The 23,146-nt window shown below is 36.7% G+C and overlaps 1 protein-coding gene across 11 annotated transcripts in view; it reads left to right on the top strand.

The window, feature by feature from the left end:
* The window catches only part of NUMB (NUMB endocytic adaptor protein), a 183,824-nt gene that overhangs the window by 91,728 nt on the left and 68,950 nt on the right, over positions 1–23,146 (top strand). For all 11 annotated transcript variants that reach the window (XM_059914582.1, XM_059914589.1, XM_059914591.1 and 8 more), the window contains one exon: positions 20,255–20,395. In XM_059914582.1, coding sequence (XP_059770565.1) covers positions 20,270–20,395 — 126 coding nt within the window. In that variant the 5' untranslated portion in view covers positions 20,255–20,269. The remainder of the gene's footprint in view (positions 1–20,254; positions 20,396–23,146) is intronic.

Below are 23,146 nucleotides of genomic sequence, written 5' to 3'. Positions count from 1 at the left end.
ACCTTCCGAGACTGAGCTAGGAAGAAATAGAAAATATGAACAGACCAATCACAAGCACTGAATTTGAAACTGTGATTATAAATCTTCCAACAAACAAAAGCGCAGGAGAATGGCTTCACAGGTGAATTCTATAAAACATTTAGAGAAGAGCTAACACCTATCCTTCTCAAACTCTTCCAAAATATAGCAGAGGGAGGAATACTCTCAAAGTCATTCTACGAGGCCACCATCACCCTGATACCAAAACCAGACAAAGATGTCACAAAGAGAGAAAACTACAGGCCAATATCACTAAGGAACATAGATGCAAAATTCCTCAACAAAATACTAGCAAACAGAATCCAACAGCACATTAAAAGTATCATACACCATGAGCTAGTGGGGTTTATCCCAGGAATGCAAGGATTCTTCAGTATATGCAAATCAATCAATGTGATACACCATATTAACAAATTGAAGGAGAAAAACCATATGATCATCTCAATAGATGCAGAGAAAGATTTCGACAAAATTCAACACCCATTTACGATAAACACCCTCCAGAAAGTAGGCATAGAGGGAACTTACCTCAACATAATAAAGGCCATATATGACAAACCCACAGCCAACATTGTCCTCAATGGTGAAAAACTGAAAGCATTTCCACTAAGATCAGGAACAAGACAAGGTTGCCCACTCTCACCACTATTATTCAACATAGTTTTGGAAGTTTTAGCCACAGCAATCAGAGAAGAAAAAGAAATAAAAGGAATCCAAATTGGAAAAGAAGAAGTAAAGCTGTCACTGTTTGCAGATGACATGATACTATACATAGAGAATCCTAAAGATGCTACCAGAAAACTACTAGAGCTAATCAATGAATTTGGTAAAGTTGCAGGATACAAAACTAATGTACAGAAACCTCTTGCATTCCTATACACTGATGATGAAAAATCTGAAAGTGAAATTAAGAAAACACTCCCATTTACCATTGCAACAAAAAGAATAAAATACCTAGGAATAAACCTACCTAAGGAGACAAAAGACCTGTATGCAGAAAATTATAAGACACTGATAAAAGAAATTAAAGATGATACAAATAGATAGATATACCATGTTTTTGGATTGGAAGAATGAACATTGTGAAAATGACTATACTGCCCAAAGCAATCTACAGATTCAATGCAATCCCTATCAGATTACCAATGGCATTTTCCACAGAACTAGAACAAAAAATTTCACAATTTGTATGGAAACACAAAAGACCCCGAATAACCAAAGCAATCTTGAGAAAGAAAAACGGAGCTGGAGGAATGAGGCTCTCTGACTTCAGACTATACTACAAAGCTACAGTAATCAAGACAGTATGGTACTGGCACAAAAACAGAAATCTAGATCAATGGAACAGGATAGAAAGCCCAGAGATAAACCCACACACATATGGTCACCTTATCTTTGATAAAGGAGGCAAGAATATACAGTGGAGAAAAGACAGCCTCTTCAATAAGTGGTGCTGGGAAAACTGGACAGCTACATGTAAAAGAATGAAATTAGAACACTCCCTAACACCATACACAAAAATAAACTCAAAATGGATTAAAGACCTAAATGTAAGGCCAGACACTATCAAACTCTTAGAGGAAAACATAGGCAGAACACTCTGTGACATAAATCACAGCAAGATCCTTTTTGACCCACCTCCTAGAGAATGGAAATAAAAACAAAAATAAACAAATGAGACCTAATGAAACTTAAAAGCTTTTGCACAGCAAAGGAAACCATAAAGAAGACGAGAAGACAACCCTCAGAATGGGAGAAAATATTTGCAAATGAAGCAAGCTGACAAAGGATTAATCTCCAAAATTTACGAGCAGCTCATGCAGCTCAATATCAAAAAAACAAACAACCCAATCCAAAAATGGACAGAAGACCTAAATAGACATTTCTCCAAAGAAGATATACAGATTGCCAACAAACACATGAAAGAATGCTCAACATCATTCATCATTAGAGAAATGCAAATCAAAACTACAATGTGATATCATCTCACACCGGTCAGAATGGCCATCATCAAAAAATCTACAAACAGTAAATGCTGGAGAGGGTGTGGAGAAAAGGGAACCCTCTTGCACTGTTGGTGGGAATGTAAATTGATACAGCCACTATGGAGAACAGTATGGACGTTCCTTAAAAAACTAAAAATAGAACTACCATACAACCCAGCAATCCCACTACTGGGCATATACCCTGAGAAACCCATAATTCAGAAAGAGTCATGTACCACAATGTTCACTGCAGCTCTATTTACAATAGCCAGGACATGGAAGCAACCTCAGTGTCCATCAACAGATGAATGGTTAAAGATGTGGCACATATATACAATGGAATATTACTCAGCCATAAAAAGAAACGAAATTGAGTTATTTGTAGTGAGGTGGATCGACCTAGAGTCTGTCATACAGAGTGAAGTAAGTCAGAAAGAGAAAAACAAATACCGTATGCTAACACACATACATGGAATCTAAAAAAACAAAAAAATGGTCATGAAGAACCTAGGGGCAAGATGGGAATAAAGACACAGACCTACTAGAGAATGGGCTTGAGGATATGGGGAGGGGGAAGGGTAAGCTGGGACAAAGTGGGATAGTGGCATGGACATATATACACTACCAAATGTAAAATTGATAGCTAGTGGCAAGCAGCCGCATAACACAGGGAGATCAGCTCGGTGCTTTGTGACCACCTAGAGGGGTGGGATAGGGAGGGTTGGAGGGAGGGAGACGCAAGAGGGAAGAGATATGTGGACATATGTATATGTATAACTGATTCACTTTGTTATAAAGCAGAAACTAACACACCATTGTAAAGCAATTATACTCCAATAAAGATGTTTAAAAAAAAAAAGAATTATAGTGGATTGTATTTAGAAAGAGAGGAAAAGAAGGCCTCATCAATGAGATAACATTTAGGTTGAGACTTGAAGTATGAGTGGAAGACAGAAGTTTTTTTGTGTTGTTGTTTTTTTAGTATTTATTTATTTATTTGTCTGTGCCGGGTCTTAGTTGGTGGCATGTGGGATCTAGTTCCCTCACCCCAGGGATTGAACCCGGGCCCCCTGCGTTGGGAGCACAGAGTCTTAACCCCTGGACCACCAGGGAGGTCCCGAAGACAGAAGTTCTTGAAGGTTCTGAGAGAAAAGCATTTTAGACAGAGGGAAATAGTAGGCCCAAAGTGGGAAACAGCTTGCAGTTAACTGAAAGAATACTAGTTAGTTGAGGAGAGTGCCACCTCGAGGTAGGAGAGCAGGCAGGGGCTATACCTTAATACGCTAACACCTGCTGTGCATTTGTGAAGTGCTGGCCACTGTTCCAAGCACTTTTTGAGCAGTGTGAATTATTATGCTATACTGACTCTGAATGCTGAGAGTTTGGATTTAATTTGAAGATGCATTGGGAAGCCATGGAACTATTACTCAGTGCCATGATCCATTTTTAAAGATTACGCTGGCTACTTTATACATAGTTGATCAGAAGGGGACAGCAGAGGAAATAGAAATGAATACTAGTTGATGGTGGTTCAGGTAGGAGATGAAGTAATCTTGGACCATGGTTCTGATGGTAGAGGTGAAGAGCAGTGGACAGATTTAAGATATATTTACAAGTCTTTTGTTGATGGCTTGGATGAAGGGAGAGGGCTGTGAGGGAAAGGAAGGAGTCAGATTGGAGAGAGTTAAAGAATTGAAGAGATGGTATGTGTAGATAATTTGTGAAGTTATTTGTCAGAAAGGAGAGCAGAGCTGTTTTCAACCTTCTTGTGTCTATCATTTTTCCAGTGGCATTTCTGTCGTTTAAAAAAATTCTTGGAACCAAATATATTTTTATTCTAGTCTGCCTCTCCAGATTGCAGCACCTTTTTCTTATCCCACACTTGACAGATGCTTAGAGGAGGAAAGTCAGTTGAAAAGTAGGCTAGCATTCTCAGCAGTTCTGCCCTTTTTCATCAAGATGTTCCTTGCTAAATCAGTCCTTGCTATATCAGAGCAAAACAATTTTGTTCTATAAGTAAAGGTTTAATTCTTGAAGGAACAGCATCTTAGGAAGTCAGTCTCTGTATATGTGTGTTGTGGGATTAGGGGTGATGGTCATATGTATTTTTATCTGTTAAGTCTCAACATGCCTTAAAAGATAAAGGTAAGGATAGCTGAACCACAAATTCAGTTCACCAATTGTTTTCTCAGTTGAAAGGCAAGTGATCAACTAAAAGATAAAATTGGTTGTGTAACTGAAAGAAAACTCTCAGAAGAGATAGCTTCCTTTTTTAAATGTTTCTTAAATATATATAGGTTCAGCTTTTGAAACCAACTTTGACTGCAATTTTATTTTTATTTTTTAATTATCTATCTATCTATCTATTTTGGCTGCTCCGGGTCTTAGTGACAGCATGCGGAATCTTCACTGCGGCATGCGAACTCTTAGTTGTGGCGTGCGTGCGGGATCTAGTTCCCTGACCAGAGATTGAACCCGGGCCCTCTGTATTGGGAGTGCAGAGTCTTATCCACTGGACCACCAGGGAAGTCCCTGACTGCAGTTTTAAATAGACAGGGTCTTTCCTCATTTTATGAAGCTCTAGTTTTCCAGTATTTTTAAGGAGTGAGTAAAGAAGCCATGTATCAAAACAAAAGGGAGAATTTTGTGGACAATATGAAAATTAGTAAAGCAGAAATCTGAAATTAAAGTCAGATAATAGATAAGGATCATGGAATACTGTTTAAATCAGTGGTTCTTAAATTTTTGGTAGTTACAGAATCCTTTGAGATACCAAAGAAAGTTGAAGAATCTGGCCCCAGAAAGTGCACAGATACATGTGCATTCAGATTTGTACATAATCTTAGGGCACTGCTAAATCTGAAGAGCCTATGCAGATGCCCTGGTCGAGAACACATGGTCTGAATGGTAATCAGGGCTGAGGAGTAGAATGTGGCTAGAGAGCTTCAACATTCATACTGTGACAGTAATCTCTTCTCAAATACCAATCTTTAGGGCAGCCCAGACTCAATTTGTTGTTGTTTTTTTGTTGTTGTTTTTAAACCTTTGGTCTCACAGCTGATAAAATAATTTTTAGTTTTAGCTATTGAAAATTAAAGTAATCTGTTCTTAAATATTTTTTCTTTGAAAATGCCATAGATGGCAGGGTTTTCTGAAATAAGGCAATACAGTATTCAGGATACCCTAACATATGAAACCCATTAATAAAAAAAAGTCAAGGTGAAATGCAAATTTCAAATTTACTGACACCTAGGATTATACATGAACTGAATGAATGTTTCCTTTGAGAAGTAGATTCAGAAAACAAACGAACCAACCCTTTGTTCTCTCTACTTTTCCATGAATCTGTTTGTAACATAACTTTCTCACAAAACTGAGCGTGAACTTTTAAAATGAACTTTATTAGTCCTATAGGTTAAGTACTGGACATATTTATTTCACAGTTGGTGATGGATCTGTACTTTGTTACTTTTCATTTGGCTCAGTGCCTAAGTGGAACACTGAGCTAGTGATACAACTTAATAAATTATAAATTCTTTCCTGTTAGGCAGACTATGCCAGTTAGACCAATATTTAATGAAATCCAGAACTCTTAGGATTCACTGATTGAGTAGGTGATTGACTAGATGACCTACCTCTAAGTCCTTTGGCCATGGTAAGAGTCTAGGATTCCTTACATTTTTTTCACTTACTTAACTTGATCAAATAAAAGGATTTCTTTCCTTCACTCTAAATCTTGAAAGCAAGTTTCACATCATAAGAAAAAGTAGAAATCAAAGAAAGAAAATTCAAAAATGAAATACTTTATGGTATAATATTATACTTTAAATGGTGATTTAATATATGGCATTTTTAGCTTACATTTTTAGTGACTGAACAGATTATTATTATTATTACTATTATTGGCAGATGGACAGTCAGTGCAATTTTTTTCTTGTAACTTATAGAATTCTGGAGTAGAAGTGTGATGAAGAATATAGTGGAATTGTATATATTCACATTCAACCATGTTTGTTCAGAGAACAGTAAAATAAAAGTGAGAGTTAAAACCAATATAATTAAATTTAAATTTAGATTCTCTGCTGTTCTCAATAAGTTTCTGCTGTACAGTGTTTTTGTGCCTCCCATGTTGTGAGCATGCTCTGCAGTTCTAGTGCTAGGTAGATATTTTTCTCGTAGCATAATTCCTAAACATTAGCAAGCTACTTCAACTGTGTTCAGTTGAAAACAGCGAACTGTTCCATATTACAAATAATCCTTGGCTGTGTTGCATTTGTTGCAAGAGAGTGTACTGTGGTACTTTGTGGATGATTTAAAGTATTCCCAGTGTTGGGACTTCCCTGGTGGCGCAGTGGTTAAGAATCCGCCTGCCAACAGGGAACACAGGTTCGAGCCCTGGTCTGGGAAGATCCCACATGCCGCGGAGCAACTAAGCCTGTGCGCCACAACTACTGAGCCTGCGCTCTAGAGCCTGAGAGCTACAACTGCTGAGCCCGTGTGCCACAACTACTGAAGCCCATGTGCCTAGAGCCCGTGCTCTACAACAAAGAGAAGCCATCGCAATGAGAAGTCTGCACACCGCAATGAAGAGTAGCCCCCACTCTTGCAACTAGAGAAAGCCCGCGCACAGCAACAAAGACCCAAGGCAGCCAAAAAAAAAAAAAGTCATCCCAATGTTATTTTGAATTTAGGTGATTTTTTGCTTTTAGTGCTATCTTTGGAACTTAACCCTGTGAGATTAGAGTGTCCTGAAAACATAAATTTAGCTACTCTAAGGAAATTTGTGAGTTTATTATTATTTTTTCAGCTATTCAGAACGGTACCCATGGTTTTATATTTTAGTTCATATATTTTTACATTTGAAACCAACTAATACTGTTGTAACAATTAGAGTAATTTTACCATTTTCCCTAACTTTGATTTTTCTTTTTCTTTCTTTAAGGGAAACTATCTTAAGTGTCAGGGTCAAGTTTCCTGTACGTGTCTTGTCTATATCTGTGTATATCAAGTATGTACTATTTAGCGTTTATGTTTTTTTTTCTCATAGTGAATTTTCTAAAGCATTGTCTTGTCCAATCTTCCTTATAACTTATATACAAGAGGGGCCTAAAGTTAGAGGTGTAATTGTGTCAATAGAACAAAGAAAAGCAAACAAGCATAATTTAGAAGGAAGAAAAACTCTAGAGAGAAAAGTCCCCATTTTCCTAAGAGTTGTAGCTCTCTGTTGGCCCTGCAGAAGCCTCTGGTTCATTTTATTTTATTTTCTCTTTTTAAAAATTTTCTTTTAATTATCTTTTTCTTTTTTTTCTGGCTCATTTTATTTTATTTTATTTGGCCGCGCCGCGTGGCTTGCGGGATCTTAATTGCCTGATCAGGGATGGAACCTGAGCCCTCAACTGTGAAAGCATGGAGTCCTAACCACTGGACCGCCAGGGAATTTCCATCTGGTTCATTTTCAATTGGGCTGGACAGACTGAATTTCAGTAACTTTATTCTTTTTAGTAAAAGTGAGACTTAAATTTTATAACTAAATGTGACTTGTTTTTCTTTTTTTATTTATTTATTTTATTATATATTTATTTATTTATTTGGCTGCATTGGGTTTTGTTGCTGCGCGCGGGCTTTCTCTAGTCATGGTGAGCGGGGGCTACTCTTCGTTGCAGTGCGTTGGCTTCTCATTGTAGTCGCTTCTCTTGTTGTGGAGCATGGGCTCTAGGCACGCAGGCTTCAGTAGTTGTGGCGCGTGGGCTCAGTAGTTGTGGCTTACAGGCTCTAGAGCACAGGCTCAGAGGCTGTGATGCACAGGCTTAGTTGCTCTCCGGCATGTGGGATCTTCCCGGACCAGGGCTTGAACCTGTGTCACCTCCATTGGCAGGCGGATTCTTAACCATTGCGCCACCAGGGAAGTCCCGTGATTTGTTTTTCTTACCCCTTGTTAGATATCTCATAATTATAGGTGTGTATGTATTTATATTTCTACGCTCCCCGTCTCTATCCTCAGAAGGATTTTAGGTGACTTTCTTTCCACCTAATTAAAATTATAAAATAGTTGATGTATACAAAAGAATATATGTACCATATGTAGGTTATACAGCATAATGAAATGAAAACTTGTGTATCTTCTACTCAGCTTAAGCACTACTAAAACTTTTGAAGTCCCCATGTGAACGTTTCCCAATTATGTCCCCCTTTCTTTTCCCTCAGAAGTAACAGTGCCCTTAATTATGTTTATCATTCTCTTGTTTTTCTTTCTATTTCTATACACATATCCCTAAATGTTATCATGTTTAGTTTTGCATAATCTTGAGAGGTAATGTGAGGGGACTAAGAGCACAAATTCTGGCGCCAGGCAAATCTGCCACTTAACTAACCATGTGATTTGGGCAAATTACTTAACTTTTCAGTGCTTGTTTCCTCATTCATGAAATAGAGATTAAAAATAGAATCTACCTGATAGGGCTATTGTGAGAATAAAATGAGTTATTATATGCAAAGTGCACAGTGTACAGTGCCTGGTACGCAGGCAGTATTCTCTTAGTTGTTAGTATTTGTATAAAGGAATCATAAACAGTTTGCTTCCCTCCTCCCTCAACATTATGATTGTGAGATTCATCCATGTTGATCGTTATAGCTGTAGATGATTTATTTTTACTTCTTTCTCTCTTAATTAAATTTTTTATTTTTTTTTTTAAGTTATTTATTTATTTATTTATGGCTGTGTTGGGTCTTCGTTTCTGTGCGAGGGCTTTCTCTAGTTGTGGCAAGCGGGGGCCACTCTTCATTGCGGTGCGCGGGCCTCTCACTATCGCGGCCTCTCTTGTTGCAGAGCACAGGCTCCAGACGCGCAGGCTCAGTAATTGTGGCTCACGGGCCCAGTTGCTCCGCGGCATGTGGGATCTTCCCAGACCAGGGCTCGCACCCATGTCCCCTGCATTGGCAGGCAGATTCTCAACCACTGCGCCACCAGGGAAGCCCCAAATTTTTTATTTTTAAAAATATTTAAATTGAGGTCTTATTTTTATTTCTGCATGGTATTCTAATAGTGTGAATATTCTGTATTTCTTGTGTTGATGGATAATTAGATTCTAGTGTTTATTTTACTGTTACAAATAATAAACAATGCTATGCAGACATTATCTTGCACACCTTCTTGTGCACATGTTTAAGAGTTTCTCTAAGATACACACCTAGAGAAGAAACTGCTGAGTTGTAAGGGTATGTGAGTCTTCAACTTTCCTAGACAGTGCCATCAAAATGGTTGCACTAGTTTATGCTCCTGTAAGAGTATGAGAGTGCCCGTTGCTCCATATTTTATTGTCTGATTCTTTAATATTTGCAAAACTGACAGATGTATAATGGTATATAGTGTCTTTTTTAAAATTATTTGTTTATTTTATTAATTTTTAATTAATTTGGCTGCGTTGGGTCTTTGTTGCTGCACGCGGGCTTTCTCTAATTGTGTCGATGGGCTTCTCTTTGTGGTGGCTTCTCTTGTTGTGGAGCTTGGGCTCTAGGCATGCTGGCTTCAGTAGTTGTGGCCCGTGGGCTCAGTAGTTGTGGCTCGCGGGCTCTAGAGCACAGGCTCAGTAGTTGTGGCTCACGGGCTTAGCTGTTCTGTGGCATGTGGGATCTTCCCAGACCAGGGCTCGAACCCGTGTCCCCTGCATTGGCAGGCGGATTCTTAACCACTGCGCCACCAGGGAAGCCCAGGGACAGTATTTCTTAACAATCTATAAATTTGCACATGAAACTCCTGTTAAAGTACCATTCACAGTAGATGCCTAATATTTATTATTTCTTCTTGTTCTTTTTTTGGTCTTTCCTGTGTAGAGCAAATTACCACGTGTGCTTGTAATCCTTCATACACTCATATACTTAGGTAGTGTTCAAGAAATCTATTTATCTTGTCAAGCATGAGGTTAATTACCATAAAAAGTATGATAATTTAGCTGATCTTTTGATTAATATTATAGATAAGATTTCCTATTTGAAACAGTCGAGCAAATACTTTTAGAAAACTGCCTTTAATTCCAGCACTGGAATTTAATACACCTTTCTCCCACTTAAATACTCTGAATCTGATTTCAACAGATATTATATCAGCAAATAGTGCATTTTCTAGAGCAGGTATGAAAACAAGATTCAGGAGCACTTCTAGTACTAACCGTCTGGATTCAGTTCACTGTCATCTCCTGGATTATTATAGTAGCCTCCTAATTGTCTCCCTGCTTCATTCTTGTTCTCTTCAATCTATTCTTAACCCAGCGGCCAAATGTAAAATATAGGTGCTTCCTTTTAGAACCCTCCAGTGGCTCCCCATTTCTCTCAGAGGAAAAACCAGTGTTTGGCCCACAGGGTCCTATATTACTTTGTCCTGTGTAACCCATCTGGTCTCATCTCTCCTATTCTCTTGTCTTCATTTTGCACTGGACACACAGACCTTCTTTTGTTTGTCAGACATTCTAGGCAAGCTATCCCCTCAGGACCTTTGCATTAATTATTTTCTTTTTCTGGAATGCTCATCCTACTGCATGGCTCACTTTTTTACCTTCTTCAGTTCTTTGCTCAAGTGTTACTTTCTTAATTTAAAATTTCATCCCTGCCTCCAGTACTTCTAATCCCCCTCTTAACCCTGTTCATCTTTTTCTGCATGGCATTTACCACCTCTAACATACCACAGGGTTGGTGGTGTTCGGGTAAATGTTTCACAATTAGTTCTCCAAGTATAGTTCCAGCATGAATGATGGTTGATATTTTTGCTTGTTTAGTGAGTAAGATGAAAATGAAGCAATGAAGATGTGTGTCAACATTTCACTCATTTGTCATTGACGTAAGAGACTTCTTTGCTGAATTGGATAATAGTTTTCAAGTAATGGAAGAATATTTCCTCAAAATTTTTGCACTATTCATAATGTAATGGTTATAGACACCACACACTTTTAAGTTCAATCTGCATCTTAACATTTTCTCCATCAGTTTCTTAGATCTAGACAATCACAGAACAATAAATCAAGCAGTGATTGGTAGTTTTTGCCAAATTCTGTAGTATAAATACTTCCACCATGGCCAATTTCAAGTTACCAACATGAAGTCGCTGAACTGAACATGTTGTTGGGAAGAGATGTACAATAGCCCGGCATTAGATAGTGTTTCTACCTTACAGATAGAAAATCATAAATAACCCCAAGAGCATAGATAATAGTAAAATGTAGTTAAAAAAAAAATAGGAAGTGATGAGTTTTTACCTTTGTTTTAAAGTAACTTATATAATTATAAGTTATTATATAACTTAGATAATTATAACATATAATTTAATTTGTAATAAAGGCTATGTTTCGCACCCAGTTCACAAACTTGCTGAAAATTTGACAGTTGGATCTTGTCAGTCAGCACACCACTGTGAATAATCTGGCTGTTTATTTTCTGTCTATCTCCTTCATAGAGGCAGGGGTTTTGTTCTGTATTGTTTACTGCAGCATGGCATGGTAGGCAGTCAATAGATACTTGTTGACTGAATTTTAATTAAAATATTTGAGGTCTTTTATATATAATTTAAAATTCATATAAATAAATGAACTAGGTGCTGAGTGAAAAATAAATTTTGTCTTCAAATAAATTGAAACTTTTTTCTTCATTTTTAAATATGAAGTTTTGATTATAACTAGCATAAAATTCTTGTTTCTCTGAATTATTGACCTAGATTATAAATAAAAGCATGCTACTCTGAAAGGGATGGAAAGATTTTCAAATTTGCCTTGCTAAGAGAAAGATATCATGTGATCCCTCTTTCATAAAAAGAAAAAATTGAAGCATATATGCATAGAAAAAAAACAAAGGAGAAAACTCTAAAATGTTGATGGAGGTTATTTCTGTTTAGTGGGATTACAGGTCATTTGTATTTCATTCTTTGGATTTTTCTGTTTTTCCTGTTCTTTACAAGTCACATCTGTTACATGATAAAATTATTTTAAAATCAGCTTCCTTATCATACCCTAGTATAGTATTTTAGTTGAATGAGGAGGAAAGTAAAATATTACAAGTAGAATATACAGGGTGAAGAAAGAGAAAGAAGTGAGAAAGCCACAGCATATTTGAAAGGTCTAATCTTCATAGGATTATGCAGGGAAGCATTGGGAGACAAGGCTGGACTGTTGAAGATCCTAAAGTTTAATGTCTGAGTCTGGCATTCAGGAGCCTCCACAACTTGAACCCAACCTTTTTCCAGCCCAACAGTTTTTGAACACATTCAAGGAAGAATTTTAGGAATATTAATCTGGCACAACTATGTAAGGAGATTAGAGGAAAGGGGACTTGGAGTCCAGGGGTTGTTGCAGAGGTTCATGGATGAAGTGATTTTTCTGCCAGGGCAATTAGGAATAGAAATGCTGAATGGCTGAATACCAGAGATATTGATACCAATTCCCATCCAGTAGCACCTTTTGATGGACTTGGTATGGAAGAATTATGGAAAAGTGTCAGAGATGAACCTTAGAGTATGCTCTTCTCATTTCAAAGCTTTGATGGATGTAAAGGTGTTACGTAGAAATAGGGAAGTCAGGAAGAAGAGCTTGTTTGAAAGGAAAGATAAATTGATTTGGAGACATTTGAATTGGAGTTGGAAGTACAAGACTAGAAATCACAAAGAAGTCAGGGCTGAATATGAACTCTATGGGAGATAGAGAAAGAAAAGAATTTATGCTTATAATTAGTTGAATTTTAACCAATTAAAAAAAAATCTCAGTTCAGTATATAATCTGTGAATTCGGAGAAGGAAAGGTACAGTTTGTCATGAGCTATAACCTTACATATTGACAGGGACATTTTTAGTTTGCTAATAAGGTGACTTATGTTGATTGATTTTCAAATGTTGACTAACTGCATTTATTAGAAAAACTCCATGTAGTCATGATATATTTTTAATGTATTTTTGTAGTTTGATTTGCTAAAATTTTGTTCAGAATTTCTGTATATATGTTCATGAGAGATATTGGTCTATCTATTTAAGAAGCTTAAATAATACCTTTGTTTGGTTTTGGTATCAGGTAATCTTAGCCTGATAGAATGATTTGAGAAATATTCCCTCCTCTTCAATTTTTTGGGAAGAGTTTGTGTAGAATTGGTATGATTTCTTCCTTAAATGTTTGGCAGAATTCACCAGTGAATCCATTTAGCCAAGGAGTTGTATTTGTGGAAAGATTTTAAACTATAAATTCAGTTTCATTAATAGATATAGGACTATTTTGGGTTATCTATTTCTTCTTGAATAAGCTATGAAAGTTTGTAACTTGAAAGGAATTTTTCCATTTCATCTGAGTTGTCGAATTTATGGACGTAAACTTGTTCATAATATTCCCTTATTATTTTTAATATCTGTAGAATATTAGAGATGACACCTCTCTCATTCTTGATATTGGTAATTTGTATCTTTTTTCCCCCTAAATAGTCCAGCTATAGGTTTATCAGTTTTTTTAATCTTCTCAAAGAGCCAGCTTTTGGTTTCCTTTTCTCTGTGTTTCTATTTTCCTACTTTATTGCTTTCTGCTTTGATTCCTACTGTTCCCTTTTTTTCTGCTTACTTTGCATTTCTTTGTCCTTTTAGTTTCTATAAGTAGAAGCTAAGGTCATTGTTTTAAGTAAGACCTTTCTTATTTTCTAATATAGACGTTTAGTGCAGGGTTTCTCAGTAGTGACACTATTGACATTTTAAGCTGGATAATTCTTTGTTGTCAGGGGCTGGCCTATGCATAGGATGTTTAACAGTATCTCTGGCCACTATCCATGAGATGTCAGTGGCATCTCCCTAGTGACAACCAAAAATGTCTCCTCCAGATATTGCCAAATGCACAAGATTGCCCCTCCCACCCCCGGTTGAGAACCACTGGTTTAGTGCTATAAATTTCTAAGTACTGCTTTTGTTACATCCCACAAATTTTGATATATTGTGTTTTCATTCAGCTCAGAATACTTTCTAAATTCCTTTTCGATTTCTACTTTGACCCGTGGGCTATTTTGAAATGTGTTATTTAGTTTCCAAATATTTGGCAATTTAATTCCATTGTGGTCAGAGATCATACTTTGCGTGACTTGAAGCCTTTTAAATTTGAGACTTGTTTTATGGCCCAGAAAATGTTCTGTATTGGTAAATGTTCCACATGCACTTGATTAGAATGTATATTCTGTTGTCACTGGGTGGAATGTTCTATAAATGTCAGTCAGGTCATGTTGGTTGATACTGTTGTTCAAGTCTTGCTGTTTATATCCTTGATGGTTTTCTTCCTACTTATTCTGTTAATTATTGAGGGGGGCATATATAGCCACTCCAGCTTTCTTCTGACTTGTATTAATATGGTATACTGTTTTCTAGCATTTTACTTTTAACCTATTTGTGTCTTTATATTTTAAGTGGGTTTATTTATTTATTTTTGAATTTTATTTTATTTTTATATTTTTATACAGCAGGTTCTTATTAATTATCCATTTGATACATATCAGTGTATACATGTCAATCCCAATCTCCCAATTCATCACACCACCACCCCCACCCCACCCGCCACTTTTCCCCCTTGGTGTCCATACATTTGTTCTCCACGTCTTTGTCTTTATTTCTGCCCTGAAAACCAGTTCATCTGTACCATTTTTCTAGGTTTAAGTGGGTTTATTGTAGGCAGCACATGGTTGGGTCTTGCTTTTTTATCCAGCCTAACGAAGAGCTAGTTAGTCTGTTTGACTACTGGGAAGCTAGTGTCACCGCTAAAGGTACTGTCTCCCCTAACAAGTCTATTCCACATTTCACTGGGAGAACATGTGGCGATGGGGGCCAACATTCAGGACCATGGTGGACAGGGTGGAGGGCTGGTGAATACTGTTGTATCATCCTTGCTGTGCCTACCTGGGACCGGACAGAGGCACATGAAGGCAGGCCAACCCTCTGGGGACCCTGTAGGAAGCCAACAACTGTGCCTGAGAGAGATGAGACTTTTGGAATCTGACTTACATTGTTACTGACCAGTCAAAACATTCACTGGCCTTACTACTCAGCTGAACCAGTTGTTGGATTGTGGAAGGTCAAGGGGTAGATCCTAGGCTAGGGGCTCAGCACAGTGGCTGTTTACTATCCAGAATGCAAGCATTGCAAAAACTTAATCACTGCTATGGCTATGTAAATTCATACTGGCCAGTTATATGGTGTGTGTACCTCTATTTATTCATGTTTGAGTGTGCTGGGTTTAATTCTACTTACTGTATCCTAACTCCTATTAGGAAAAATAGGGAAATAATGAGATCATCACAAGAAAAGTTTCACCCATCGTGACTGCTTGTGGTTGCCCTGATCTCTTCCCTGAACTTCAGGCTTATGCATATCTCCACCTAGAAGCCCTATAAACAGACCCCTCAAATTCAACAATTCAGTTTGCTGAATTCATCTATCCAGTTTACTGAGGCCTAAAACTTAGGACTCATATTTGGATTTCTCCCTCTTCCTCACCTTCTGTAATAATTCCTGCTCTTGACTTTCCCCATAAAGAGAGTCCTGTTGATCAAGCAAAGCTGAGTTTATTAAACTTACTGCAGCAAGGGAGAGCACCACTTTGACAGAATCTTGGTAGTTAGGGGAAGTTAGGAAAGGGTATTTCTAGGGTTTTGAGATCTGGACTCACATGGTTTAAGGCAGGTCCTTCAAGGTGGAGAACTGGCTGGGATGGGCAAAGTTTGTGACACAATATTTAAAATTAGTGGACTTAACAAGAAAAGGTTCTTGAAGCAGTCTGTTATCCTGTCAGGAGAGCTGTTTGCCCTGATGTACAAATTGTTTGCCCAGATAAATTAGTTCGTAAAACTTTCCTGACACAGTGAAGCTAATTCTTGGCTTACAGTCTTATCATTTTCATTTTGGGCAAAATACTTTCCTGGAGCACAGTTACATCATGTTGACTCAGTTAATTCATAGGTTTCCTGAATCTGTGTTTTGTTGATGCTGTTGCCTCTACCTGAAATATCTTTTCCCTCCTACTCCACACAGTATGTGGCTAATTTTGGTCTTTTAAAACTTAACTCAGGCAGTATCTCCTACAGGAAATGTTTCCTGAACCTAGACTGCTTCTAGGCCATACTGTGTATAGTATTATTATTACATTCCCCATATTGTGCAGAAATTAACCTTTTATAGGGGAAGAGAGCCACCAAAAGGCAAGTTGTCTTACTAATTTCTGTATCCACTAGCATTAATAACAGGGCCCAGCACATGGTAAGTTTTCAAACAGTTTTTACTGACCTAAACAAATTGGGTCAGAGGGGGGAAGACCGAAGGAATGGGAGATAAGAGGTGATGATTTAACTTTAAATTAATGTGATTGAGACAGCGCTGATGCACCCAAATGTAGAAATTTGAGTAAGAGAGTAAGACTTAAGAGTACAATTAGGAAATGATCATAGTTGAGGTAATAGTTTGTGTTGATTATTTCTCCAAGAGTGATAATGCAAAGAGAACACCAGTGGAGGACTGATATTTGGGGAATACCCTCAATGTGTAGGAGAAGGTAGAGGAAGCCCTCAAAGGCATCAGTAGAGACAGAAGTGAAGAAGATAAACCAGAGGAGTAGAGTATGGGGACGGTGGAAGGCAGGGAGGAAACACATATACAAAGGAGAGCTGGAATTGTGGTGTCAAATTTTGCAGAGCATTTAAGGAATGAGAACTGTGAAAAGATTTTCTGAATTTGGCAATTAAGTTGTACCTAGTGATCTTTGAAAATTCTAGTAGAATGGGGATTTCATTTTTTAAAAATTTAGTTTGTAGGAAAGGACAAAATAAGTTGGTTCTCAGGTTTTATAGTTACAAGAATATATTCTTTACCCATATTCAACCAGGACTGTCACAAGGGGTATGATTTTCTTTATTTGGGAGTAAAGTTCAACCTTGCTGAGGACCAATAGTAAACGTTACTTTGAATTAACATTTTTTATTTTTTTCTTATTATCTGTTTTTTTTTTTGTAAGCAAAATCATTATACATAGATTACTTGAAAACAGAATGTTTGGTTTCTTCCTTGTATTAATTATTATCTTAATTGCTAGATTATTTTACAGGCCAGTGGTAGTTACTCGTTAAGAAGTAACAAGCAAGATACTATCATTGTGTATTTTCACTTTGCCAAGTTCATTTTAGAACAATTATAATTAATATCACTAACTTTCAAAAATTTCTGGCTGTGAAACCCTTTCCTTAAACTTTTACATGGAACCCCAACATGTAAATCAGAGAAAGTGGAGCTTGTCTGTTTGAAGCTGTGACAGGGACCTGAAGCTCCTCCTGAGAGTTTTGTCCAGTCTTCTAACCTCCTTCTCTTCCCTTCCAAACAACTGGTGGTCCTGGGTACTCCTCTGTGGAAATCCTAGGGCTACCTAAAGCATAGTTCAAGAATCACTGACACATAATTTTCTTTGTAGAAATGCTGATTGCAAAGCATTTTAGTACTGAAAGTGACATGATATTTAGACCCCCAAACCAATTGACACTTCCAGTCTGTTCTCTTACTGGTCAGTAGAGTGGTACAACAATAAATAGCTGCCCAAGAGCAAATAAATTTGTAATAGAGCTATTTAGACAGAGGTTGGATGTCTTCCTCTAAGGGAAGTTGTCAAAGTAGTTCCTTTGTCAGTGGGAGTTTGGCCTACTATTAAATGCAGTCTCTTGCAACATCAATGATTCTCTGGTCTTACATGTCTACATTTATCCTACCTAGTAAATATCATCTAATACGATGGGGTTTATTTTATCTTTCATTTCTTCACATTTATAGTATGCCGTATATATGACAGGTACTGTATTAGGATGCAGGGGTACTATATAAACAAGTAAGTTTAAACAAATAAGATATAGCCTACCATAAAGGAAATAGAAAATTGCCGTAAGTCTTGAGGAGTAGAGTAATAGAGTTAAGCGGAGGGTGTTCATGGGAATCATATGAAATGCAAGGACCCAGACCAGATAGGGGCTTGTCAGAAAAAATACTAGCTTCTATGAAGACTGTGAGCTGACTCTTTAAAAATGAGTAAACTTCAACAGAAGCAAATAGAGAAAGGTCTTTCTAGACAGATGAAGGAACATGTGCAGAGCCTCTGAAAGGTAGCATGCCTTGTTTGGAGAACTGTAAGTAGTTTCATATGGCTGGAGCTTAGCATGTGAATGGGGCTGGTGAGTAAAGCCAGACAAAAAAAGGACTGTGTTTGCCATGCTTGGGAATTTGGACTTTATCTTGAAAGTGATGTGATGCAATTGAAGGATTTTAAGCAGAGTAATTGCATGGTCAGATTTGTGTTTTAGAAAGCACTATGGCAGTAGTCAGGAGAACAGATTGGAATGGACCTCTCTTGGAAGCAAAGAGACCATTAAGTTGTTAAGCTTTTGCAATGATTTAAGCAAAAATGAGGATAGTAGAACCGATGTGGTGGGTGGGGGAATTAATTCAAGATATACTAAGGAGGTAAGATCCATAGGTATTGGTCAGAGAAAGAATAGAAGTGGGGATGACTTTCAGGTGTTTGGGTTGGCCAGCTGGGTAGGTGTGTAGTCTTTTTTTGCTAAGAGAAAGAAATTAAAAAGAAAGGAATCATATAGGCTTTTTGCCTCAAGATTCTTAGGGTGCCAACTTGAGCAAGGATATAGGTGCTTTTTATTTTCTTATATTTGTATCTGTGTATATTTTTAAAATGTGATATGAAAGTATATAACAGGATGTATTATCAAGGAAGGTTATGGAATTCTTTTTGGAAGTCTGTTAGATTAAGGTAGACTCTCATTTAAGGTAGTTTAGGAATGAGTGATCACTTAAAGGCAAAGGGATGGATTACCTTTTGTTGAGTCCTTTGATTGTTTAATATCTACCTCATCTACTCTATAAATCAACTTTGAATTGAGAAATAATAAATTGATTTTTAGAAAATCCAGAGATTTTTACATTACCATTCATCTGTCAGAATTTTTACCTTTTAAGAAAAATGTGTGGTAAGATTGGCCTGTCTGTGTGAATTAGCTAATTTGGTAATAGTTCTGCTGTGGCATTATGAACTTTAAAATACAAAATGATTTTTCCTCAGAATGCAAACTTTGATTTTCAAGTCTTTCATTGGTGTTATGTGGGAATTAATGTTCCATCCCTTGTTATTTAACACTCCTGACAGAGAAGATGTTTCCTTTATATAGCTTTGTCACATCATTTTCTCAAGTTAAGATCTCTTTTTTAGGCTGGTTGAGGTGCTTAAATCCCTCATGGAAAGAATGAGCAATGCTCCTTAACAGAAAACTGAAGGTATTGGTTTCAGATTTTGAGATTTGCCCTATAAAGGGACACTTAATCATTATGTTTATTCATTGGCTCTTAAATGCTCCATTGTTTCTTATCAGATAAGTCTTCCTTCCCTGTAGTTTTGTGATTTCTGCTGTACCTTTGAAAGCATTAGAGAAGTGCCTCTTCCAGTAACAAAACAAAAACACTGACTGTAGTTTAATACTTTTTAATTTACAGAGTTAATGATGAGACTTGGACCTTTGTCATCGAAAACTATTAGATTACTTTCATATCTGTAATGATTATGAATGTAAAAGTACATTCTGATGTCATACTACTTGCAAGAAATTTCTTCTTTAGAATAATGTAATCCTAGAACTTTTTCTTCTTTAAGTATGTTTAAAGGAAACTTTATTTCTTTTTATAAAATATCTTTTACAAAAGACTATTAAAGTCCCTGCTTTGCTTAGTGTCTTCTGATAGTAAGCCAAAAAGATCCCCAGATTTCAGTGTTCCAGAATGTTTTTTTCTTAATAAGGATCAAAGTTTTCAGAATATTTTCAAAAATTGTTAGCAGTTTATAATTTGGCTACAGGTACAAATTTCCTTATTCAGGAGTTAGAATGGATTTGAGAGGTAGATCAGGAGGAATACTCATTGGATTATTGCAATTAAAGTGCTTGAAAGTTCTTAGAATAACATCTCTTCAGATCCTACAACAGGTTATTGTTGTTTTACAAGAATAGCATTATAATTGTCTTTTCAAAAAGTGAAGTGGTTTGTTTGTTTGAACTTAGAGTTACTCTAAGAGGAAGTATACTAATTGCTCATTTCCCCCTAAAACAAAATCTTTAATTTGGGATACTAGTTTTTTATTAGGACGGTAATCCAAACTTTAAATATGTGAGAAAGTAATAACTTCCTTTTCGTACTTCTTTTACAGCTTGTAAAAATTAAAATGAATAAACTACGGCAAAGTTTTAGGAGAAAGAAAGATGTTTATGTTCCAGAGGCCAGTCGTCCACATCAGTGGCAGACAGATGAAGAAGGAGTTCGTACTGGAAAATGTAGCTTCCCAGTTAAGGTAAGAGCTCATGTTTCTATAAATCTAGACGTTGAAAAGAATTGACGGTTTATTATATGTGAAATTCCATTAATTAGGACAGTTAAAAGAAAACACTAAAAGCTAGTCCCTTTATATTCTGCTTCAGTGGTAGAATTAGTAAGAAGAAAAACAGATTATAATTAATGATTTTTCTTTTTATATTTACTTATTTATTTATTTATTTATTTAAATTTTAGAGGACAGGGAAGGTTAAGTTGAATTTATTTATTTATTTATTTATTTATTATTTAATTTTCACACACACACACACACACACACTGTATTTTATTTTTACAAGAGATAAATAGACTGACACCAAGCATTGTACATGGATGACCACAACAAAAGCAACAATGATTGCAATTACCAAACATGAAACACACTCATACGATGTCATAATATTGACATTCAGTCCAGTAATCCTCCACTGTAACAGCTCCTTTACTTTGCAGTGAAAATTGATTTGTATATTCTTTGCCTCTGAGTCCTTGTGGGATTTTTTTTTAAAAATTCAAACAGAAAGTCACAAAAATTATACTCATCCTCATCAGTTCACTCAGTCCCATGTAATTAATTTTTTTTTTCATCTTGATCTTTTGTTAGCACTTTTATGAGTTCATCAGTTTTTCATTAGAGTTCTGAAAATGCTTATTCATTCACTTCAGCAGTACAGTCAGTTACCAGAAACCTGTACTTGTCAGAGTCTTTTCCATGAATTTCTTGAAGATGAAACCCTTTTATAGGAACATATTTGCAAAAGCATCAGAGTACACCCAGAACTGTCTGTAAATGACAAAAAACTTAAAAATGACCACAGTTAAAGTATTGATGAAAGTTCACAATAATGCAGTTGACAAGAAAATTAGTCACTTCTGAGATATACATTTTAAAGCAACAACCAGGACCATGACCTACAACATTATACCAGAACACACAAGACCCCTAGAAACTTCATGCAATGTCCGAAACATCTATACCAACATATTTCCATACAAATAACCCAATGAAAGCCCAGCATTAGCTGTTCTGTCTGTTTGTCCTTTTATACTGCAGGTTCCCACCAGTCATCAACTTTACACACATCAGTGTATACACGTCAATCCCAATCGCCCAATTCAGCACACCACCATCCCCACCCCACCGCAGTTTTCCCCCCTTGGTGTCCATATGTCCGTTCTCTACATTTGTGTCTCAACTTCTGCCCTGTAAACCGGCTCATCTGTACCATTTTTCTAGGTTCCACATACATGCGTTAGTATACGATATTTGTTTTTCTCTTTCTGACTTACTTCACTCTGTATGACAGTCTCTAGATCCATCCACGTCTCAACAAATGACTCAATTTCGTTCCTTTTTATGGCTGAGTAATATTCCATTGTATATATGTACCACATCTTCCTTATCCATTCGTCTGTTGATGGGCATTTAGGTTGCTTCCATGACCTGGCTATTGTAAATAGTGCTGCAGTGAACATTCGGGTGCATGTGTCTTTTTGAATTACAGTTTTTTCTGGGTATATGCCCAGTAGTGGGATTGCTGGGTCATATGGTAATTCTATTTTTAGTTTTTTTAAGGAACTTCCATATTGTTCTACATAGTGTCTGTATCAATTTACATTCCCACCAGCAGTGCAAGAGGGTTCCCTTTTCTCCACACCCTCTCCAGCATTTGTTGTTTGTAGATTTTCTGATGATGCCCATTCTAACAGGAGTGAGGTGATACCTCATTGTAGTTTTGATTTGCATTTCTCTAATAATTAGTGATGTTGAGCATCTTTTCATGTGCTTTGTGGCCATCTGTATGTCTTCTTTGGAGAAATGTCTATTTAGGTCTTCTGCCCATTTTTGGATTGGGGTGTTTGTTTCTTTAATATTGAGCTGAATGAACTGTTTATATATTTTGGAGATTAATCCTTTGTCCGTTGATTCGTTTGCAAATATTTTCTCCCATTCTGAGGGTTGTCTTTTTGTCTTGTTTATGGTTTCCTTTGCTGTGCAAAAGCTTTGAAGTTTCATTAGGTCCCATTTGTTTATTTTTGTTTTTATTTCCATTACTCTAGGAGGTGGATCAAAAAAGATCATGCTGTGATTTATGTCAAAGAGTGTTCTTCCTATGTTTTCCTCTAAGAGTTTTATAGTGTCCAGTCTTACATTTAGGTCTCTAATCCATTTTGAGTTTATTTTTGTGTATGGTGTTAGGGAGTGTTCTAATTTCATTGTTTTACATGTAGCTGTCCAGTTTTCCCAGCACCACTTATTGAAGAGACTGTCTTTTCTGCATTGTATATCTTTGCCTCCTTTGTCATAGATTAGTTGACCATAGGTGCGTGGGTTAATCTCTGGGCTTTCTATCTTGTTCCATTGATCTATATTTCTGTTTTTGTGCCAGTACCATATTGTCTTGATTACTGTAGCTTTGTAGTATAGTCTGAAGTCAGGGAGTCTGATTCCTCCAGCTCCGTTTTTTTCCCTCAAGACTGCTTTGGCAATTCGGGGTCTTTTGTGTCTCCATACAAATTTTAAGATGATTTGTTCTAGCTCCGTAAAAAATGCCATTGGTAATTTGATAGGGATTGCATTGAATCTGTAGATTGCTTTGGGTAGTATAGTCATTTTCACAATGTTGATTCTTCCAATCCAAGAACATGATATATCTCTCCATCTGTTGGTATCATCTTTAATTTCTTTAATCAGTGTCTTATAGTTTTCTGCATACAGGTCTTTTGTCTC

This window comes from Balaenoptera ricei, chromosome 2, assembly GCF_028023285.1.
Source record: "Balaenoptera ricei isolate mBalRic1 chromosome 2, mBalRic1.hap2, whole genome shotgun sequence".
Lineage (NCBI taxonomy): Eukaryota > Metazoa > Chordata > Mammalia > Artiodactyla > Balaenopteridae > Balaenoptera > Balaenoptera ricei.
This window is presented reverse-complemented; position numbering and strand designations above follow the sequence as displayed.